Source organism: Nesoenas mayeri (genome assembly GCF_963082525.1).
Source record: "Nesoenas mayeri genome assembly, chromosome: 9".
In the NCBI taxonomy this organism is placed as follows: Eukaryota; Metazoa; Chordata; class Aves; order Columbiformes; family Columbidae; genus Nesoenas; species Nesoenas mayeri.
In genome coordinates, this window is record NC_137557.1 from 26843782 (window position 1) to 26863674 (window position 19893).

Here is a 19893-nt window from a genome sequence, read left to right on the forward strand (position 1 = left end):
TTACCCAGATACAGTTAATATTTAGGCTACCAAGATTATCATTCAAGGGCTGATCACAGTAAAAGCAAATTAATGTTGCAAAATGTTGAAATAATAGGAACACTCAGTATCTATACATCTGAAAACGCTACTTCAGAACGAGAAAGGTAACATAGTTAAACACAGCAGCAAGTTTGGAATACCAACAGGGTAGGAGGGATGAACTAACTTTTTACAGTCATTAGTAAGAGAGAAACAAATATCTTAGCCCTTTCACCCAGAAAAAGAGAAGCCACCAATGTCTTAGATTTTTGTCCTTTGCTCAATTCTACTCCAATTTTCTGTTTAGAACTCTTTCTTAATCTTTTCCTTTCAGCTCTCTTTTCCCTTAAAAATACCCCAAACCAAACCCCAGTAGCTTGAAAACATTTTGTTTGATACCTTTCCCCCAGTTTGTTTCTGCTGTGTTTCACTCACCATCCCTGTACCATCTGACCACTGGCTTTCTTCCCTTACAGCAGTCTTTAAAGAAGCTTCCACATCCATCTCCCAAAACATGAAAATAATTCTTAACACTGTGAAATCTACTTGCAGCTCTGTATTTGAGCTCAGATGCTAACTGGTATCAAAAGAAAACCAGAGTTTCATTAGAAACTGCATTTCTTCTATGACTGTCAAAGACCATTCCGTTATCATTACCAAAAAGGGGTATACAGAATTAGCATTCGCAAATACCAAAGGCTCTCACAGCTTATTAAGCCATTGGAGACACCTGTAAAAGCTCCACTGTAGATTTATTTCACAACAAATTTCCTAGGAAAAAAGCTCCTCCAGCCCCCAAGTCTCGCATACACAAAGAAACATCAAATTTTCCCTTTTGGAATCCTGATTTTATGTATTAACATTTTACACTCATTTAGCTAAAAATTAAAGCTACTGTCAAAGGCAGGACCATTCATATTTTCCTTTTCATTGCATACATTTAGGTAAATATTTTTTTAAAGTGTTTACTATCCTAAAGGCACAGCAAGAACAAATATTCTCACCTAAAACGTCTCCCACGCTGCTGATTCATTTTTGCTCTTGGAGCTACTCCATCAACTGCCATGAAGAAAACCTTCCTTGGTTTAATAATACGAAACAGTACTTCCAAATAGTGAAAAATATCAGCAAAAATCTTATCTTCTGAGATTCTGAAGTGAACATCATCATCATTTGGATGTGAACACTGATGTATAATGCCATTCATGTCCAGGTATAAGTTGTCAAATTCTGGAATCTACAAAAGTCACAGTTAGTATCCACTGGTGATGGCTGAAGCGGTGCAATCATTGCTCAAGGCGCGGCTGAGACTAACAACCCCTGGCAAGGAGCTGGGGTGGGAAGAGCTCCCTGGAAGCTGCTGCACACCAATGAGCCAACAGCATCTTGACTGGTTTCGGGTTTGTGCTTGCAATCCGCTATTATTATTTTCCCAGTGAAGTCAGCTGAACAGATACCTGCCCTATCCCGACTGTTGCTGGTATATCAGGACTTCCATCCCCTGTGCTCGGCCAATCTTCCACATTGTATAAGGGAAAGGTAAATAAAATTACGCTATTCAGGAAGAGATTTTTTTTTTTTAATACATATAACCACCCTCATTTCACTGATTCAATCTTGTATAGCTGCACCATAAACAACAAAAAAACTACCAAACGGAGTACATGGTTTCCAACAGTATTTGAAAAGCAAAGCCAGCTGAAGAGCTTTAGGGCTCTCCCCTGTTAATGAGTTTCTACCATGCACACTGCACACTGCCTCCTCAGCCATGCTAAGAGCCACCTGCAAGTCTAGAGAGTGGCAATTACCAGCAAAAGCAGTAGAATTATCAGTAATAGCATAAATTTCTTTCCCACATTTTCCAAACATGTTTTTTCTGTCTAGTTCTCTGCTCTGATAACAGCCTTATCTGTAGCAGCCCAGCTTTCTTTTAAAGAAAAATCCCTTCCCTGAATGTACACAAGCAACATACATAAAGCATAAACCCTGTCAAACAGATTAATCAAAGGGTCCGTTATCTACCTTCTTGTGCAAGTTTGGTGGTTTCTGGTAACAAGAGCAATTTGCAATAAACAATTCTATTCTTTAATCCACCGATACAACTGCTCATAAAAATGCAAATGCTTCTGTCATTGCAACTGGAAAAAGGCACTACTACGTTTTCATGAATTTCTGCAGCATTGCTGCTGACAAATCTTTACATAATTTTGAAAGGCATGTTGTTGGACATGTATTTATCATCCAGACAAAAGAAACATAACTCTGGTTTCAGGAAGAGGAACAAGGAAGAGAAGAAACAAGGGGCAGGATCCGGAAGGATCTCCATTCACCTGCAATAACTAGTCTTCTGCTGTGCATAATGATCTCCAGTACAGGTAAATTCAGTAACTAAACTGCTCTCAACATGCACAGACACCACATCATCCACACAGGCACCCTTTTCAGATAAGAAGAGAGAGAGGCATTGCACAGGCAGCATTCTAAAGAGATGAAAACTAAAGCTTTTATAGGGAAGCGGCATATATAAGGAAAACAGATGGCCTTTTAAGAAGCACAGCTATAATATGATACTTTTAAAATGATGCTTTTTACATAGGAATTGCCTTTTATTCTGGGTAGTTTTTCCATAGTAGCAAACAACAATCCCATTCTAGACGCTGTATGTGTCAGTCTATATATTCAAGTGGCCTGGCAGAGAAAAGGAAGAATGGAGATATATGTCACTGCTGAAACTTAATATTACAGATAATAATCTAGACATTTTCTTCTCTCTTTTATACAGAATATGTATTCTACCTAAGCCAAGAACATCATCTAATCTTTAGAAATACTAACTAGAGAACGACAACAGCATGCTTAAGGCTGAGTTGTGCTTTCGGTTTCTCTTCAGAGTTCCAACAGCCTCTTTCAGAAAGCACCCCGGGTCCTGCCCCTGCTGCCATCCCCCCGGTCAGAGCAGGCACAGGCTGACTGCCCAGCTTGCCACAGCTCACAGTTCTTCAACGCAAGTTTAAAGCTGCCAGAAACCACAGTGAGCAGCCCAGGCTTTTAACAGAAGAGCTGAAAAGCCAGCATACGCTGCTGCTGCCGTGCCACACAGACAGTGTAAGGCACTGTTGAGAAATCCAGCAAATCATAAGCAAAGATCTAAGCCTTGAAAATTACTTTAAAACTAGAAAAACGGGCCAAAGTTAAGAACTTGTGTCTAATCCCAAACATGACTTCTCTGTAAACAAGACTTTTTGCCTGACTACTAAAAGCACTATTTGTAGCTTTACTTTTTCAGGCTTTAACATACTTTTCAGTTTTGCAACCAACGCACACTGTCCGACACATGCAACAACAAGGAAGCGCAGCAGAGCCGTGAAACCTGCCCCTCGCCGTTCCTGTGCACTGGCCGTCAGCAGCAGGAACTTTCCTGAACCCAGGAACCGAGAACTCCGACCCGCTGGTCCCCGTGGGGGCGAAGGGCCGCCCGGTGCCGGGGAAGCTCCGCGGGCTTTTTGGGGCAGCGCGGCCGGAGAAACAGAAGCGAACGGAGCGAGCCCGGCCGGGGGGCCGGGACGGCCGCGGCTGAGGAACCGCTCCGGGCCGGCGCTGCCCGGGAACTGCAGGGCACTCACGGCGGCCTCGGGTCGGAGACTGAGGCTCTTGGGGGGGGCTCCGGAAGCTTCGCCTGCTCCCCAGCGGCCGCACGTCGCCATCCTGCCACTTCCGTCCGCTTCGAGCCGCCCCGTGTCTGCGAGCGGGCCCCAGCTCCGGCTCGGCCCCGCCAGCCCGGACGGGCCCAGGCCCGGTCCCGCGCCCCGCCGAGAGGCCGCTCAGGACCCCCCTGCTCCGCGGAGAAGGGCCCTTGGCAGGCAGCGGCGCCTCGCTGCCGGCTCACCTGATGCTCCTTCAGCACCTGGCTGAGGCAGGGGTACCTCTCCGAGATCCACCGGTAGAACTTGGGGACCCCCATGGCCACAGCTCACGGCCCCGCCGGACCCAAACAACCGCGGGCCGCGCTCCGCCCTCCTTCCGGCGCGCCGCGCTGACAGCCGCGCCGACCACAGAGAGCGGCGGATAGAGCGGCGCTGCCGACGCGGGGCGGGGCGGGGCGGGGTTCTCCGGCAGCGGCGGAACCGCCGACCCGGCGCGTCCGGCCCGGCAAGGCCTGGGCGGCAGCCGGTCACGATCAAACCGGGGAGCGTCGCTTCTCGCCCTTTCCTCTGCCGGCTCCCACAGGAACTCTCCGGACGCGCCTCAGCACCCACTCCCTGTGCCATCGGTAACTGCCGGCGGGGCCTGGTGCTGCAGTTCCCGGTCAGGTTTTGTCCACTCTGATAGAACAATAAAGCCCCTGAAAGGCCACGTAACCCCGATACTGCCATAGACTGCAAAGATCATGGTAGAATCCAAAGATCTTACTTGGAAAAATGTTCAGGTTTATGAGACAGTGACAGTGCTTTTGGAAGATTACCCACTAGTTCCCCAGAGAAACAAAACCACTATAAACATTGTAAATTCAATATTTAAATTTACTCTCCCGGGTCCGGATTTCAGCTGAACTACGACTTGAGTCACATGAGATGGCATTACTGTGTTCAAACACTCGTGGCATTGGCCCTCGGAATAGCAGAAACAAAAATACTATACAAAAATTCCAATTATATCCCATTGTATGGTGAAAGGGTATAATTTTCTCTGTTTCCCCCCTCAATTCCCTACAGTTTGAATGCCTTGAGAGAGATTACTCTATGCTTACATATTTGGTCTACGCTTGTCCGTACCACTTTTCCTGAAATGGAGTCTGAGAAACACTCACTATAGCCACAGGTTTACAAGAGAGGGAGGAGAGAGCCTGTCCAGAACCTTTTTTAAAATGTGTGTTGAAGTCACTGACACAGTTTGCATGCTGCACAGGTCACAGCCACGCTGCCAGGGTTCCTGAACTGGCTGCGCTCTGTCATCTCCTTCAGAAGGGTTCCAGCACAGTGGGAAAGGGCTAAGGAAACAGTTTCAGAATATTTTAACACTTTACCAATTTCTGCATGGTGAGATTTAAGATCCCAAATGCTTTTCTAAACATAACCAGGCCACGTCAAAGGAAACCAAAATTCAAGATGTACTGCTGAAAATAAATATTCATTATTTTTAGAAAGCTCTTCTGAACTATATGTAGCAAAAGTTGAAAGAACCACTTTACATAATATCAGTATAAAACTTCAATGTCAGATTTTCTGATCTATAAATAAACTTGAATGAGAAAAATCTTTACAAAAATATACAGTACCTGATAGAATGCATTCTTTCAACACTGCAAAAATTTTTCATATATGTCCATAAGGAACTCGCAGAAACTTGCACAGTCTAATTTTTAAGTAGTTCCTATGTACTGCCTTCTATATGTATACAAAACATAAGTCATAACACCTTACACATCTGTAAGTGTATTCATAACATACTTGCAAATAAATTGTATATTTTACATAGACTTTGGGTTGATGATGAGACTTTTCTGGTGCTTACAATCACAAATCAACAGAAGTAACCAGTTATCACTGATTAATACCTTCTCAAGAATACTATAGCTACACCACTTGTGAATGGCATCATTCCAAAGTGAACAAATTTCACATATATGGAGCCCAGCCCATATACATCTGGCAGAGCAGGTTGTCATCACTTGCTTCTTGAATGAGGTAATGAACATGCCCTTCAATAGATAAAGGTAGGCCTTTTATTCTGTTTCTAGTCTTAATGACACCTTGCAGCCTTTGTTCTATATCAAGGACGTGGGTTTTGGCCTGGAAACAAAAAAAAAGGAGATTAAAAAAAAGAATTGTGTTACTATCCATGAAATTCCACTTCTTAAAATGCAAAAGCATTTATTAGGACATGTTTGTCTTCTATATGCTAGTTTAACACAAACCCCAAATGTCTACACCACTTACTTTGAAAATAAAGGATAGTCACTTTTAAAAATAATTCTTTAAAGTGGACAGATTATTGGTCAAGTTATAACTTTTGCTTTACATTTTTACAGATAAATTTTTTGGAGAAGAGTGAAAAAGCTATCCATATGTATTTGAAAACGTTGAAATGCTTTATGTTTCGTACAATTACTTTGGATTTTTTCCCAGCCTTTTTCTTGGAATTCTGGATGAAATTAAAGAACGTACCTTGTCTGTAAATTTTAGGCCAAAATTATGAGCAACTGAAAATGAGGAAGTCTAATAACAGGTTATGCTGAGCAACTCAAAAAGAACGTAGCTAGTTCATACCAATTACACATTTTCTTTTAAAGCTCAAGCATAACATTGGCACCAATCCAGAGCAAACAGTTAACATCTACAGCTCTGTGTGTGGTCCTGTAACTAAAAGAAAGGTTATGTAGACACAGCATGGTTAGTAATTGTTTGAAGACCAGGAGAATCTCTGTGCTTAAACAGCTCAGCCACATTCTTTGTTAAAATACAGCTTCAGTACTGTAGTTTGCCCTTATCCCCAACTGCTGTGTTTTTCACTGCTCTGTTAAGTTTTATCTGCTATTTCACATAACTATTAAGAGAGAAATTAGATTTTTTTTCAAAGAGGAAAGAGAATAAATACTATATGTTGTGCAAGCTGTATTTTGGATGAACAATCAAGTATTTATCAGCAGCTACAAAAGAAACAGTACATATGAAATCCTTTTTAACAAAATTTTTAAAATTTAACCAAATTTTTAAACCAAATTTTAACCAAGTATTCCTTGACATGTAACAAGGCACATATTTATTCAGTAATAAACATCCACTCATGAAAAGCACAAAAACATGCATAGAAAGGACTCCAGATGTTACCATCACTGTAAGTCTGGAGAACGGTGCAACAGTCAGAGTGAGGGGAAGCAGGAGCCTCCTCTCTCATACTGACTGTTTCTGTTGATCTTGTCCTACTAAGAGAATAACAGGCTTTGTTTTGTTTGGTTCTTTAGTAGATCAGCTACATTTTTTATCAATAAAAATAGTCTATGGATAAAAATTATGAACATAGATAATCAAGAATAAACAACCAGAGGAATATTTAAATTAAAGAAAAAAAACCAAGAAAGGTAAGGTTTCAATTAGAAAATACAGAACTTGGAACCAGAACCGACATTTGAATATCTTATGCTATGCTTGTTTTCAACTAACCTTTTCATTGACAACTTCTCCAGTTTCGTTCACCTGTGCTTTTGTATTCCCTTTAACAGGCTTACTCCATTCCACAAGAGGATCATGGAGGAAAGTCTTTAAGACACTAAACAAAAATTTTAAAAGGATAAGATACATATAATACATGTAATTTTCAAACCAAGAACACTGACAGGAGTCTAAAGTTAGTACTGAATATTTATATTGTTTTATATTTAACTGCATGTCATGGTAAGACTGAGCTGCGTGACAGGCATATGCTAGAACTGGCGTATTCGCCAGCAGTTACTGTTTCAGATGTTCACACCACAGAGAACCTTTCCAGAGTTCGTAGCAAAACTAATTGCAGTACCTCATTAGGGGCTCCCTTTGGTCTCGCATGAGCCTCATTGTGACTTCACAAGCTCTTCGGAAGAGACCTTCTGTTCCCATTGGACCCATTCCATTAACCATGTTGTGAGTGAGACGAAAAGGAACAATTTCCGGAACTTCAAAAGTTTCTCCCTTTATATTGATAAAGAAGAGTATACCCTAAGCATTTTAAGCATTATTAAGGAGTAACATTTGCATCATTTTTATTTTTCTTTCACCATCTTTGTCACTGGCAGTTTTCTAGCTGACAAGAGATGTTTGCTCACACCACAGTCCTCAGCTGTTAAAGAGAAATTACAGTGAATAAAGGATACCGACATCCAAATCACCTTTTTCCCTGCTTTACTACACTAATAAGGGTATAAAATTTTGTACAGCTGCTCTGTAGTCTCATGCAAAATGCTAACCTTTATAATATGCAAGTTACCTCAAAAACATTTTTTTTTTTAAATAAGGGTTATGCAGGGCAATTTAGGTTTACTAAAAAGAAAGCAGGAGAAATAAACTAACAATATCTCTGCCTCACTTATCTGAATTAAAGAGAGCACATATTCCACACCAAAAGCATCTTTCAACAGAAACACCAAAACTCCAAATCCCACTCCAGCCACAATTCCTGCTGTTCATTTTCACAGACCCACTGGATTTTTTTGTGCTGAATTTGTGTAAAAAAACAAACAAACTCTTCACAGTAGAATTCTGAATGTAGTAATTGCAGCTTTGTTTGGAGGGTGGCAGTGGAGAGAGGAGAGCCACAAAATACAAACACACAAAAATTTGGGCTATTTTTCAGTGTATCCACATGAGCTCATCTGATACTGGCTAAATAAAAAAGCTCGCTTTCATTAGTGCAGTATACAGAACAATCACGTACTCTTTACATACCCCAGTCTGTTTGTCTGATATAAATAAGAAACAAAGTGAGAGACAGAACATTAGATATGTTAAAGTTAAAAAAGTGGGGGAAAAAAAAAAAACCAACACAAAACGACAACAGAAATTTATAACTTACATGCATGTAAAACAAAGAGCAGGTTCAGGAGTGGCACTTCTCACCTTATTGAAAAGGCAGTTGAAATCCACATGCACACATTCACCAGTCAGAGAATCAAACAGGATGTTCTCTCCATGACGGTCTCCCAGACCGAGTATGTAACCAACCATGGACATAACTGCCACAGAGCGACAATAGGCTGACCTACTGTTGTACCTGTGGAAATAAGAATCAGATATGTCGAAGTCACTGCCATGGGTTATCTGTCTTTTTTCTAGCAGTATCATTAATGTTTAGTGAAAGACACCAAGTAGATATTGATGAGCTAGCCCAACCCCGGCCACTCACCAGGAAGTAGGATCAGGAAATGTTCTAAGGAACCATTCATGAAAGAGAGGAGGGTGACGAGGCAGAAGGACTTCTTTGAACATTTTCAGCTTTTCAGACAAAGGTGCTGACTTTGGAAGCATATGCTGACGCAATTCTTTTCCAGTCATATAGATACCTGTAATAGACCTCCTCAATTAGACTAGAAAAAACCCCAAATATAAAGCCTTATACATACTATTACAGTGTTTATTTTAGAGAAGATAACCACCTGCATAAAGTTGAAATAAATGAACAAATGGAAAATAACACATAGAATGTGGTGGTGGTGGTGGGTTACTGGAAAGTAAATAACAAATCGTAACGTTAACTGAAAGAGAAACAAGAAACTCCACCCTCACAAAGCTGAGATAAATCTAAAGAAAAAATCCACGGTCCTTTCTGTTACTCAGTGCTGCACATATATTGCCATGCTGTTGCACTGCTACTGAAATTATATACATCATTGTATAAAAGAATGCATTAAGGAGGTTGTGTTATCAGTTCTCATAAGGAACTCATTTATCGCAAACACCAATTGTCTTCCATTTAAACATCTACCACATATATAAATAATTATATATTACAGATAGATAATTATATATCACAGATATATAATTATATATTGCAGATAGTTAAAAATACACGTGACTGCATCTTCCTAGAATTTAGTCTTTGCTGTTTGTCTCATTTAATAATAAAGATACAATGCCTTTAAAAAATTAAAATATGACTATAGTCTAATATATTTCTTTACCTTTCTCCTTGTAAAGTTTTATCAGGATATTTCTTAAACCAGCAGTATTGTTCACCCATTCAATTATGCCACATTCGTCATTTAATGGAATAACTGCATAGGTTCGAATATGGAGTTCTCGCCTACGTGACTCTGCGTCTTTTCTTAAGCACTATTCATAAAAGAACAACAAGATTAACATAGATATGATCAAAACGTATCAATAACTTTAACCATTATATCTATTTTCCAACCACAAGATTTAGAACTTAAAATTTGCTGTCTCCAGTAGGTCAAATGCAAGCAAAATGCTCATCTGTTCTCCAGAGTAAATTTAAAAAGATAATTTTGCAATAAAATTGTCAAACTGCATAACTTGTACCTACCTTAAATCCCTTAAAAGCAATATTTGAAATAAGTGTTTTAGTGCTTCAGAGACACTATCATTTGCTCTAACCTCATGGAAGACATAGTACCTTAACCATATTGCCAAGAAGTAAAACGTAACTAAAATAATTAGTATGGCAACACTTTTAGTATGAAAACATGAATTTACCTATTTCTCATAAAAATATAAGAAAATACTGAATAAGAAATATGAAGCATGACAGCAGAAAGTTTGCAGTTATTTATTTACTGTAAATAACCTTTCCTGCGTATTTTTGCTGGAATAAGTGATTGTTTTGGCAAAATGTTCTATTTTATTGTTGTTATCAAAAGTCTGTAAGAAGTTACACATTATCAATTGCTATTGATTTCTGCTGAAATAAGATATTTTGCAACAGTTTAAGCTTTATCTCAAGGTAAGAGCGTGGGGTTATTTTGTTAAGACAGTTCAGCATTTTGTTCTGGTCAATAAGTACAATGCATCTGATTGTCTAACTCATCAAACCTTATTAATAAGGGAGTTGAATTCCATGAGCCGACAGTCTTTCCTTAGATCATCTTTTGGCTTACACATCATAATGTAAGATTTCCCATCTGAGCCTTTCAAGGTGATCTTTTTTGGCTTTTGAAGTGAGGCAAGAATTTCCACCTAAGGAAAAATAATAATTCTTTATTAATACCTGTATCATATCATACAAACTGAAGTGTCTAACTGTAAAAAAACCCACAAACATTGCAACCAATCACATTAGCACTTCCATGGTGCTACAACATATTAACTTCAGGTCAAAACTTTATCTAAGTACCAAGAGACCACATATCTGTCTCAGGCTGTTATGACAGAAGCCACTCAGTGTCCATGAAAGTAATTATGAAGTTTCCTACTCACTCCTCCATTTCTAGGGAACCAAGACACATTTGCAGCTACATCTGTTGACATGAACTTTGAAATGAGGTGACTAGAGGCTCACCGCATCGTCAAAGCCTGCAATGTAGGCCCAGCATCCAGGGAAAGGGTCGTGGTTGGCGTGTGTTCCAGGAACTGAAGGAAGAGTTGGTATCATTACAGATTGTAAGGGAATGAGAATTTCACTAAAAGTTTGCTCTTCTACTAATCTCTTAAGTGTTTTAAAATGAATACTCATGCTTAATGTTGAGCTGTTTCCATCAACCTTGGAAAAAAAAAAAAAAAGAGCTGTTCAAAAGTTAGCAATAAACATTGTAAATATTACCATTATTTCACATTAACTAATAAATATAACAATCATAAACGCTCATAGTAATAAGAAAAATGGCAATTTATATTTCAAATTAAATGGGAGTGGCCACAAGTAAACACATCTGGCCTTTATGGCACATGTATTTTTCACTCTGAATCTAAATACAGAATAATGAAATAATTTGTTTCATTTTACCTTTACTATAAAGTTAATTTGTTCATGAAACACAACCAGCCTGTTTTTATAATAAAACTCTGTGAAAATTATTGGGCAAGAATCAGACATGAAAGCACAAACCAATGGAAAGCCCATACACTGTGAAAAGTTACACTAGGTACTGAAATATTTTGCAATGTGCTCAATTTAGAGCTATTTTCTACTTTTTGGGGATTATTTTTATCAAGTAAAAAAATCATTTATGATCTGTTCAATTGCAGTAATGTAATGAATTGGCTAATAAAAGCTATCAGAAGAAGCTTTTGTATAACATTTTTGAATAATCCTATTAGGTGCATTAATTTGTTTATTTTTGTAAGTACCGGTTTGTTGCATAGTTCCAATAGCTTATCTGTAAGGCGTGTTGCATCTCCAATAAATTTTCCTAGAGATTCCTTCATGTGAATAGCTTTGTTCAGAATTTCCTTACATCTATTAACACGCATAGGGTAAGAGGACTGAAAAAAAAAAAAAAAGAAAATTAAAATTTATTAAACAAGTCAAATCAATTGAAGAATCTTAAGAAAAAAATGCAACAAACACAGTAATTAATATATAGTTTTCTCTACTTGTTGCTTGTCATATTTAATATCTGGACAAGCATGTTCTCCAACTGAAATCTGGTACCTGAACAAGTACTAACGTGGTACGGTTGGGGTGTTTGTATGTGTGTGGGGGGGTTACTTTCTGAATTTTTCTTGGGAGTCCCATAATATAAAGGCCAATATTCAAGAATATGCCAGTGTATCCTGAATGTTATTTCACTAGCCTTAAAGAAATAGTGTGCACCACGCTTTCCACTTTGCTTTGGAATGACCTTACAACCAGGGAAGTACTAGGGCAAAGTGGTATTATCCATCTCATTTTAATCAAGGCACAAAGCTGATTCTTTGATTATAAAACTGGAAGTACTATTACAATTACTACACCAAACAAAATCTGTTTTCCATCACTACCTAATTCATCAGCTATTTGTTATCCAAACTTCCTTTCCTAATATATCATATAAGTCAGAATGCACATTAGCATTCTAATTTGGTACATTTAAACTGTAAAATCTGAACTTTAGACTGCAATAAAATCTTTTGCAGTGATGGCATTGATACCCTGTTCCACAATACTGTATCACAGTAAATGAAACTCTCAATTCCTTCTTAGCATCCTAAAGTAAAATAGGTTATGTTCACCTTTATCTCTGATGAAAACAGTTTTACAAACCTAATAAAGATGTAGCTATACATGTTAAGGTACCTTGGACACAGCAGTCATCATCCACATTGCTTGCTGTGGATAAGCTAAAAACACTTTAGCAACAATCACCATCAGAACTGCAAAGACTTCATCATGAGAATGGCAGATTCGGGAGATTAACTGAGAAAAAGCTGTCAGAAACTGGTAAGGTGCCAGGTGATTTGTGTGCTCTGTAATCACCTTATTTATTTTAGCTAAGTCATTTTTCATTTGAACACGTTCTGAACGACTAGCTGAAAAACACAAGATGACAAGATTATGTTTCTTTTTTTTCCATTGGAAATGAAAAGTCATTTCAATTAAGCCTAAAGAAACATTTTTTGCTGGTAACTTTCATAAGCCAAAAAAACTCAAGGATAAGGAAAGGCTTCTACTGTAAAGTTCTTTTTAACATAACATAGAGTGACTTAATACATATACTATTAAATACCAAGCAATAAACAAACACAGACAACAGGAGCAGACAATAGTGGAAAAGCTCGCATTATGCTCTTAAAACATTTATTACTCCTCCTACATTGATACAGTCCTAAAATTACATGCAGCCCTTTGAGTGCAGCCACAAGGCTGATGTGGCCCCTGGTGAAAATGAGTTTGACATCCCTGCTCTAAAGCGATGCAATGGCATAAAACAAAAACATCCCATATATTTCCCTGGTAAAAGGATTCCAATGTTTAGTGGAGAGGACACAAAGAAAGTCTTTACAAGGGATGAAATTAGCACATCTGCTCCTATCTCCACCCCTGCACCTGAGGACCCAGTATGAGTAGCACATCAAAACCAGCGGAAGAAGCATGTGACGTGCCTGCAGCCAAATTCAGTTGACCTAAGCATACAGAACCAGGTCAAGATCAAGGAGCCAGAACTCTCTGCTTCAGTCTAGACCTGCAGGCAACATTTGCAATTTTCACTTGTACAAAAATCTCCCACCCAAACCACATCTATGGCAGTAGTTTCAAATGCCCCAGTGATGCCTGCAGGATTCTTTTTCCCCTGTTTAAATGTCAGTAAAATTCCTTCAACAATTGGAACCAAGACAAATTGGAAAAAAACCCTAAAGCCTAACGCTTTACTGTATCAAGTGTATAAAAAACCACTACCCATTATTCATGAGGCAACTTAGAAGAGGCGACAGGTAACATGCAAGGATCTTCCCCAAATCTCTTTAGCGACTTAAGTTATCTGAGGATCAATGCTATCTCATTATATATTTTTTTAAAAAGTTCTAGAGGGTTTAATTAAAATAATTAATACTCTCCTGCATATTAACATCTTGTAATTTAAAAGACTAATAGTACTTTCTTATCTCCATGTGTTCTTAAGTCTAAACAAAGAACTGTAAATATACTTTTGAATATATAACTGAAAGAGCCGTGAAGTATGACACAAGAAGTATGTACTGGGAAAAAATGTTCCACCTTTATCACATTCATATGCTTTTGCCCCGAAGTCCAGCCACAAAGACAGCATTCTTGGCATTGACTGATAGATGAATTGGTTTCCATACTGGAGAGACCTGTGGTTACATGTTTAAATCACAGCACGTTAATGATTTGTATCAGAAGCATTACAAAGTTTACCTCCTCAATTGTTTCATATTCCATTCTAGACTTCAGAAATTTATGCTCGGCCTTTTAATATATCTGCAATAACTAAAAGCTTACTAATATACAGAGGTTTTGTTTTTATTAATCACAACTGCAGATGAAATAATTAACTATCTTACACAAGACACAGACAACACTTGCTTAGGCAGAAGTAAAAGTAATTAGGTACGAAAACAAACGAAAGCATCCAGTATTTTGTTTTACAATACTGCATAAAATTGGAGTCAGTCTGAAATGCTGAAAGACAGTAAACTCCTATATTTTTTTTTTTTTTTTTTTCAGTATAATAGCCATCCTTCTATAGAAACTAAGCAAAGTTCCCGCCAGGGTCTAACCTCCCAAAATGGTGAACGATGTATCTAATCAGATCTCCTTGTTTTTCCATCTTGTTGTCAGTTACCATCGGCATTAGTTTATCGTAGTATTTAGCAAGATAAAAATGTCCATCTTCCCATTCTGGCAAGAAAACTGTAACATCCTGCAACAAAATCAAAAAGAAATAATTGCTTTTGAGAGGATGCTAAAAGGAAAATAAAAAGGATCCCAAGCAGCAAGAATCTTGTATTAGTTACCTTCATGCAAAGTACATGCAAAAAAGTATTAATTGCAACTTTGTAGCTCCAAAATTTTGATTTCGCGCCAAGATAAATACCTGTACAAATTAGAAGTCTGCTTTTAAAATACCTTTTGGATTTGGACACAGGAAGATAATTTAAGAGAAGATGATATGGGATACCTCAACTAGGAAAAATTTTAGTTTCATTAAAAACATTATAATCAAGTTCCTAATCCTGGTAACTCAATACTGAGTTTCTCTCATGCTTTTGAAAAGTGAAACAGCAGGATGGTCTTCACATCTGTTTTCCTTATAACAGCATGACATTTAAAAGAATAACAAAAAATAGCATGACATATATTAGAAAAGAAACAACTCATCAAGTGGCATATCCATTCTCTAATAACACTGGCTTGTTTCCAGTGCCAATATTTAGACAGTACAGAATTCTAAGTGTTAGCATTTTAATATAGTCCATCAAAACTGCACGAGTTTCTGCTATTTCAACCTTCCTTGATTTGGTACATGCATTAGATCCATTATATCCATAAATGACTGTTACAGAAGTATCTTAATTAGTAAGACAGCAGTAAGTATTAACAGCATCAAATGCCAAAACTTGTATAGGAGACACACTACTTCTAAGGAAGCACAGAGATCTGTGTCTACTTTAGGAGGTAATATTAATCAATGCCAAAATAGTATTTCAGAGGCATAACAAGATGAAGCAATGTAATACTCTATTGGTGAAGAAAAACATACCAGTTGCCTCTTTTCCTAGCTTTTCAGCAACTGGCAGCATAGTTAAAGCACAGATATATGTTGCTACCAGAGAGAGAAGCAACACTGCAGAGCAGCGCAATGTGTCAAGTTATTTCACTATTTCAAGTAGCCCACATTTTAGTGAGGAATTTTAATTTGTGCATGCATAAGAAAAAAGCCATGCTCCTGTAATTTTTTTTTTTACGTTAAAAGAGCTACATTTGGTATTCTTAGCTGGGAACTGTAGACTTCTCTGTATCAATGTGTTATACTAAAACTAATTCAGACAGTTACATCTTTACAAGAAGAACTACTTCCCTCCTACGCATTGATACACTGTTTAATCCCACTGATGTTATCCTTGGTTGACATCATCCGTAGTGTAAGAATAGTTTACTTAAGGAATATATTATTATTAAAATCTACTGTATTGTTAACACTACTAAATCAAATTACCTTATACTTTTTCATAACTGCATTGCTTTCAAAGTTAGCAGTTTCTTCCATAAACCTGCCCACTAGCAGCATTGCCCGGCCATGGATGAGCTGATTTTTGGTATTGCACGGTGCTTTATTTTCAGGGAAACATAAATCAACTCCCTTCTGGAGAACAATGAGTGCTTGATGAACCTCACCCTAAGGGAAAGAGGAAAACATTTTATGTACTTCAAACAAGAGAGATTTAAAACTTCCACCTTACAGTTATTATTAAGGCAAAGCTTCATCCCTGGGTGTGTTCTAGACCATTCTGGCTGTGGTCACTGATTATTACTGACTTCAAATACTTCTTATATTCCCTTGTTATCTCAGCACTGTCATCCCTTTAGGTTTGCCGCAATAATTGCTCCCATATTTGCAGCCTAACTCTGTTAGTTAAAAGAATACAAATTAAGGGAAGGTCTACTATGAAGATAATTTAAATTTGCCTGTGCTGCTTTGACAGAGACAGGTAATCCACCAGTTCTATACACAGCTGCCAGAAAAGTCAATGGATACATAAAAGGTCTGACTAGCAGCTGGAGGTAAAACTTCTCTGGCTCAGCCACAATCAGAATGTGTTAATAGTCTCAGCTGACATATTTTGTCCTATGTACACTGATTATGTGCCTTTTTTTCTTGAAGAAAACTAACGATTATTTTCTTGCATGTAAGAAAGTTCCATTTTCATTTCTTTACCTTGGACCAGAGCCACTTTGCTCTTTCTACATAAAGTTCTGAGAGCGCAGATTCTCCGGCATTTAGAAGAGCATTATAGGCAGTCTGGTGATGACCAGCTTTTCTTGCAACTCTGGCACTCTGGAGCCAACACTGACCAAGCAGCTCACTGTAATCCTGGCTGCAGAGATATAATACAATTTCCTCAATAAGCTACATACTACATAGTGATCACTTAAAATTATTTGTAATATATCTGTTTCACCTTTTTTCCATTTGCTAGAAACAAATACTCATTCCCCATTTCTCCCTTACTTTCCCTATAGACATCACTTCTAATTTCTGTTTTGAAGGTACATAATATTGGAGAGGACTGCTTTTGTCCACAACATAAATTTCCACAGTTTTGTCTTCTGTCTTCTAACAGGCATATGGAAAACCAGGATATTACTGAGAATACAACATAGAAAGACAAGAACTAATCATGTCCTCACCTTTTACTGAGACTAATCAAAGCCCTCCTCAGTGCTAAAATGGGCTCTTTGGCTCTATAAGAGTTCTGGGTCATTTCAATACGAGCGCACCAATTCAGGGAATCTCTTCCATGATCACCAGCTGGTTGCTGAAACATTGGCCCAATACTATGTTCCAACTCACATAGCATATGCAACCTGTGTTAGCAAAATCAAGGCAAAAATTGTTGAAAATTAGTTGCTGTTTGAGATACATAAAAGTTTGACATACCTTTTACCATTTTCTTTCTAAAAGTTGGACATGTAAGTAACTCCAAATAGTATTACTTCTTTTAAAAGCAAAAATGCAGCAAAACCAAGCACACAAAATCAAGGAATTTGTGAACTGACTAGTTATTTTCTCACTATCCCTTTGCCAAGCTGCTGAACACAGACAATGAGGATGACTTGGAGAGGAAGTCAATCTTCAGAAAGATTTTTTCTATCCTTTCTTTTAGCAATAATTCTTAAAAAGTCTAATATTTTCAACAAATAACGTCTTAAAGGCAGTATACTATTACTTAAACACCCACGTTACAATAAAGTTAGTCCATTTATTTAAAAATGATTATTATTAGTTGTCACTGTAAAGCTGCAAAGTTGAGAGCTTGTAACCACCTCGGTTCTTATTGACGTAATCTAAGTGTAGTGGTTATGTCTGACACAGAAACAGTGACTGCTCAAAGGCTTACGAATAGCCCAGATCAATGGCTAAATCTATTTGGAAACACTTCTCTCTCAATACTCAAGCTTCATTTCCTAAACAAAACACTGAAAAAATTACCAATGCAAAATAGAATGAAGAAGTAATTAAGAAATATATACTTCAACTGGCTAGTTTCATGCACTATCTTGCCATAAGGATGCATTTAGGGTGGAAAAGTATTAAGGCTTTTTCATTAAAATAAGGCTACTCACTTCTTAGTCTACTACAGCCAGCTGCAAATTTTACTAAAAAAAGTAAAACTACTGAATGGAATGGGTTTTGATTTTTACTGCTTTTTTTTTGGATATAAGAAAGAAGTGCTTTTAGGCCACCATACAAACTAAAAGCAACACTCTTAAGTTAATGGAGTTATTGGCCTAAACGCACTACTTTAAGCACATAATTAAATCATTGATTTTTATTACCTGATGTTTACATAAACTTGCTGATTTTGAAACACTATATCCAACAGTTTCATTATTAACATTTTTCATGGGGGACAAATATAAATTCCAAAAAAACCCCATGGTTTCCAGTTGAGTAAATATATATTAAAAAAGTAACAAAATACAGATCAGTACCATTTATTGCGGAAAGTGAAAATTATTACTGCTGCATACTTGATTACGTGATTTCTGGATTTCAAAATAGCGACATGAAAATCAGAAACCTGATAATGTGTTCATATCCTCGCTGATAGGATCCTCTTTCAAAGCTCGCTGCTGAAAGGGGTACAATCTGTTCTGCTCGAACAACTTTGAGTGTTTCATAAAAAGCTGCTTCATTTTTCTTCTTGGCCGATAATAATAAATGTCCTAGTCTGACACTCCACGTAGTCGACTTCGCATCTTTGGGGAGAAAAAAAAAACAACTTCCAAATTCTGTTCCTTTAAGCAGCTGAATCTGAACATGCTAATTTGTCTTAACATACTACTGGAAAAACAAAAACTCAGAACTAATTAATAGAATTATAGAAATACTGTCTAGTTCCACCCCAAAATCCACCTCCCCCAAACAACTCCAGAAGAAACTTGGCCTTACATTCGTTTGCAATTTCTACTCAAAGACTAAAGAGTTTATAATCAAATACATTCACAAGACTAAAAAAATAACAATAGCTGCCCCCTGATTCAGGGTGGTTAGACTAAAACATACACTTGTTCAGAAATGCAAGGAAGTATTCATATTTTGGTATCATGATAACTTACCGGAAGCCAAATAATTTTCCAGTAAATCCCATCGTGACAGTTTCCAGGCTGCTTCCACTCTGTAAGTGTTCAACTCAGAAATCCATTCAGACCTATTAAAAGAAAATGAAGGCAAGAAAAGCTTGTGCTGCAGTCAATTTCTTTCCCTTCCCCCACCCCCCAGTATGTTAGCTCTACATTATATTAGCAAACATTCTCTATATGAAACTCCTCTTACTTGAAATGAAGCACAGTAAGTTTGATTCTAATAAAATTCAGTAAAAAAAAAGGATAGGCATTGATAAAAAAATAATAGCTGTACAACATGATCCCACAAACTAAATTTCCAAGCAGTGTATTTAACTTCTATGGCACATTTTAAAAGTTACCATCTTCCATTCCATTTATGCTATTAGGCTACAGAATAGCTACAGAACAAGTAACATGCAAGACAATGAATGAAAGATTCTATTTAATAAATTAAAGCACATATCAACACTGTAAACAGTGCAGACAAGAGCACTGACATTTTGGCAGGTCTTGAAATTAATTTATAGATAAAGCACTTAGAAGTTTTCTAGCTTCACATGCTGACTGCTGTGCTTGATAATGCACAAAAATGGCTACTGAGACACAGGTGCAGCACAAGAGCTTTGAATTACTCAAATAAACTTTGTATTAGAT

General features: G+C 37.7%; 2 protein-coding genes across 15 annotated transcripts in view; both read right to left on the minus strand.

The window, feature by feature from the left end:
• XRN1 (5'-3' exoribonuclease 1) overlaps positions 1 to 4044 on the minus strand; it is a 41505-nt gene extending 37461 nt beyond the window's left edge. For 13 of the 14 annotated variants that reach the window (XR_013922469.1, XR_013922470.1, XR_013922471.1 and 10 more), the window contains exons 1-2: positions 3908 to 4044; positions 1026 to 1258 (exon numbers count right to left, since the gene is read on the minus strand). Coding sequence is in view for 6 of the 14 variants with exons in the window: in XM_080349376.1 (XP_080205502.1) it covers positions 1026 to 1258; positions 3908 to 3982 (308 nt within the window). In the remaining 8 variants the exon portion in view is untranslated. Of the gene's footprint in view, positions 1 to 1025; positions 1259 to 3907 lie in introns of those variants that run through there. The other variant, XM_080349372.1, reaches the window with a different exon arrangement.
• Positions 4045 to 5636: 1592 nt separating this feature from the next.
• The window catches only part of ATR (ATR checkpoint kinase), a gene marked incomplete at its 3' end in the record, with an annotated part of 39461 nt that continues 25204 nt past the window's right edge, over positions 5637 to 19893 (minus strand). Inside the window, exons 31-47 of the mRNA XM_080349932.1 lie at positions 19231 to 19322; positions 18693 to 18870; positions 17299 to 17475; positions 16826 to 16985; positions 16106 to 16285; positions 14667 to 14809; positions 14143 to 14240; positions 12724 to 12956; positions 11796 to 11930; positions 11008 to 11208; positions 10542 to 10685; positions 9671 to 9821; positions 8896 to 9052; positions 8610 to 8763; positions 7534 to 7685; positions 7182 to 7287; positions 5637 to 5810 (exon numbers count right to left, since the gene is read on the minus strand). Of these exons, the coding sequence (XP_080206058.1) occupies positions 5637 to 5810; positions 7182 to 7287; positions 7534 to 7685; positions 8610 to 8763; positions 8896 to 9052; positions 9671 to 9821; positions 10542 to 10685; positions 11008 to 11208; positions 11796 to 11930; positions 12724 to 12956; positions 14143 to 14240; positions 14667 to 14809; positions 16106 to 16285; positions 16826 to 16985; positions 17299 to 17475; positions 18693 to 18870; positions 19231 to 19322 (2635 nt within the window). The remainder of the gene's footprint in view (positions 5811 to 7181; positions 7288 to 7533; positions 7686 to 8609; positions 8764 to 8895; positions 9053 to 9670; positions 9822 to 10541; positions 10686 to 11007; positions 11209 to 11795; positions 11931 to 12723; positions 12957 to 14142; positions 14241 to 14666; positions 14810 to 16105; positions 16286 to 16825; positions 16986 to 17298; positions 17476 to 18692; positions 18871 to 19230; positions 19323 to 19893) is intronic.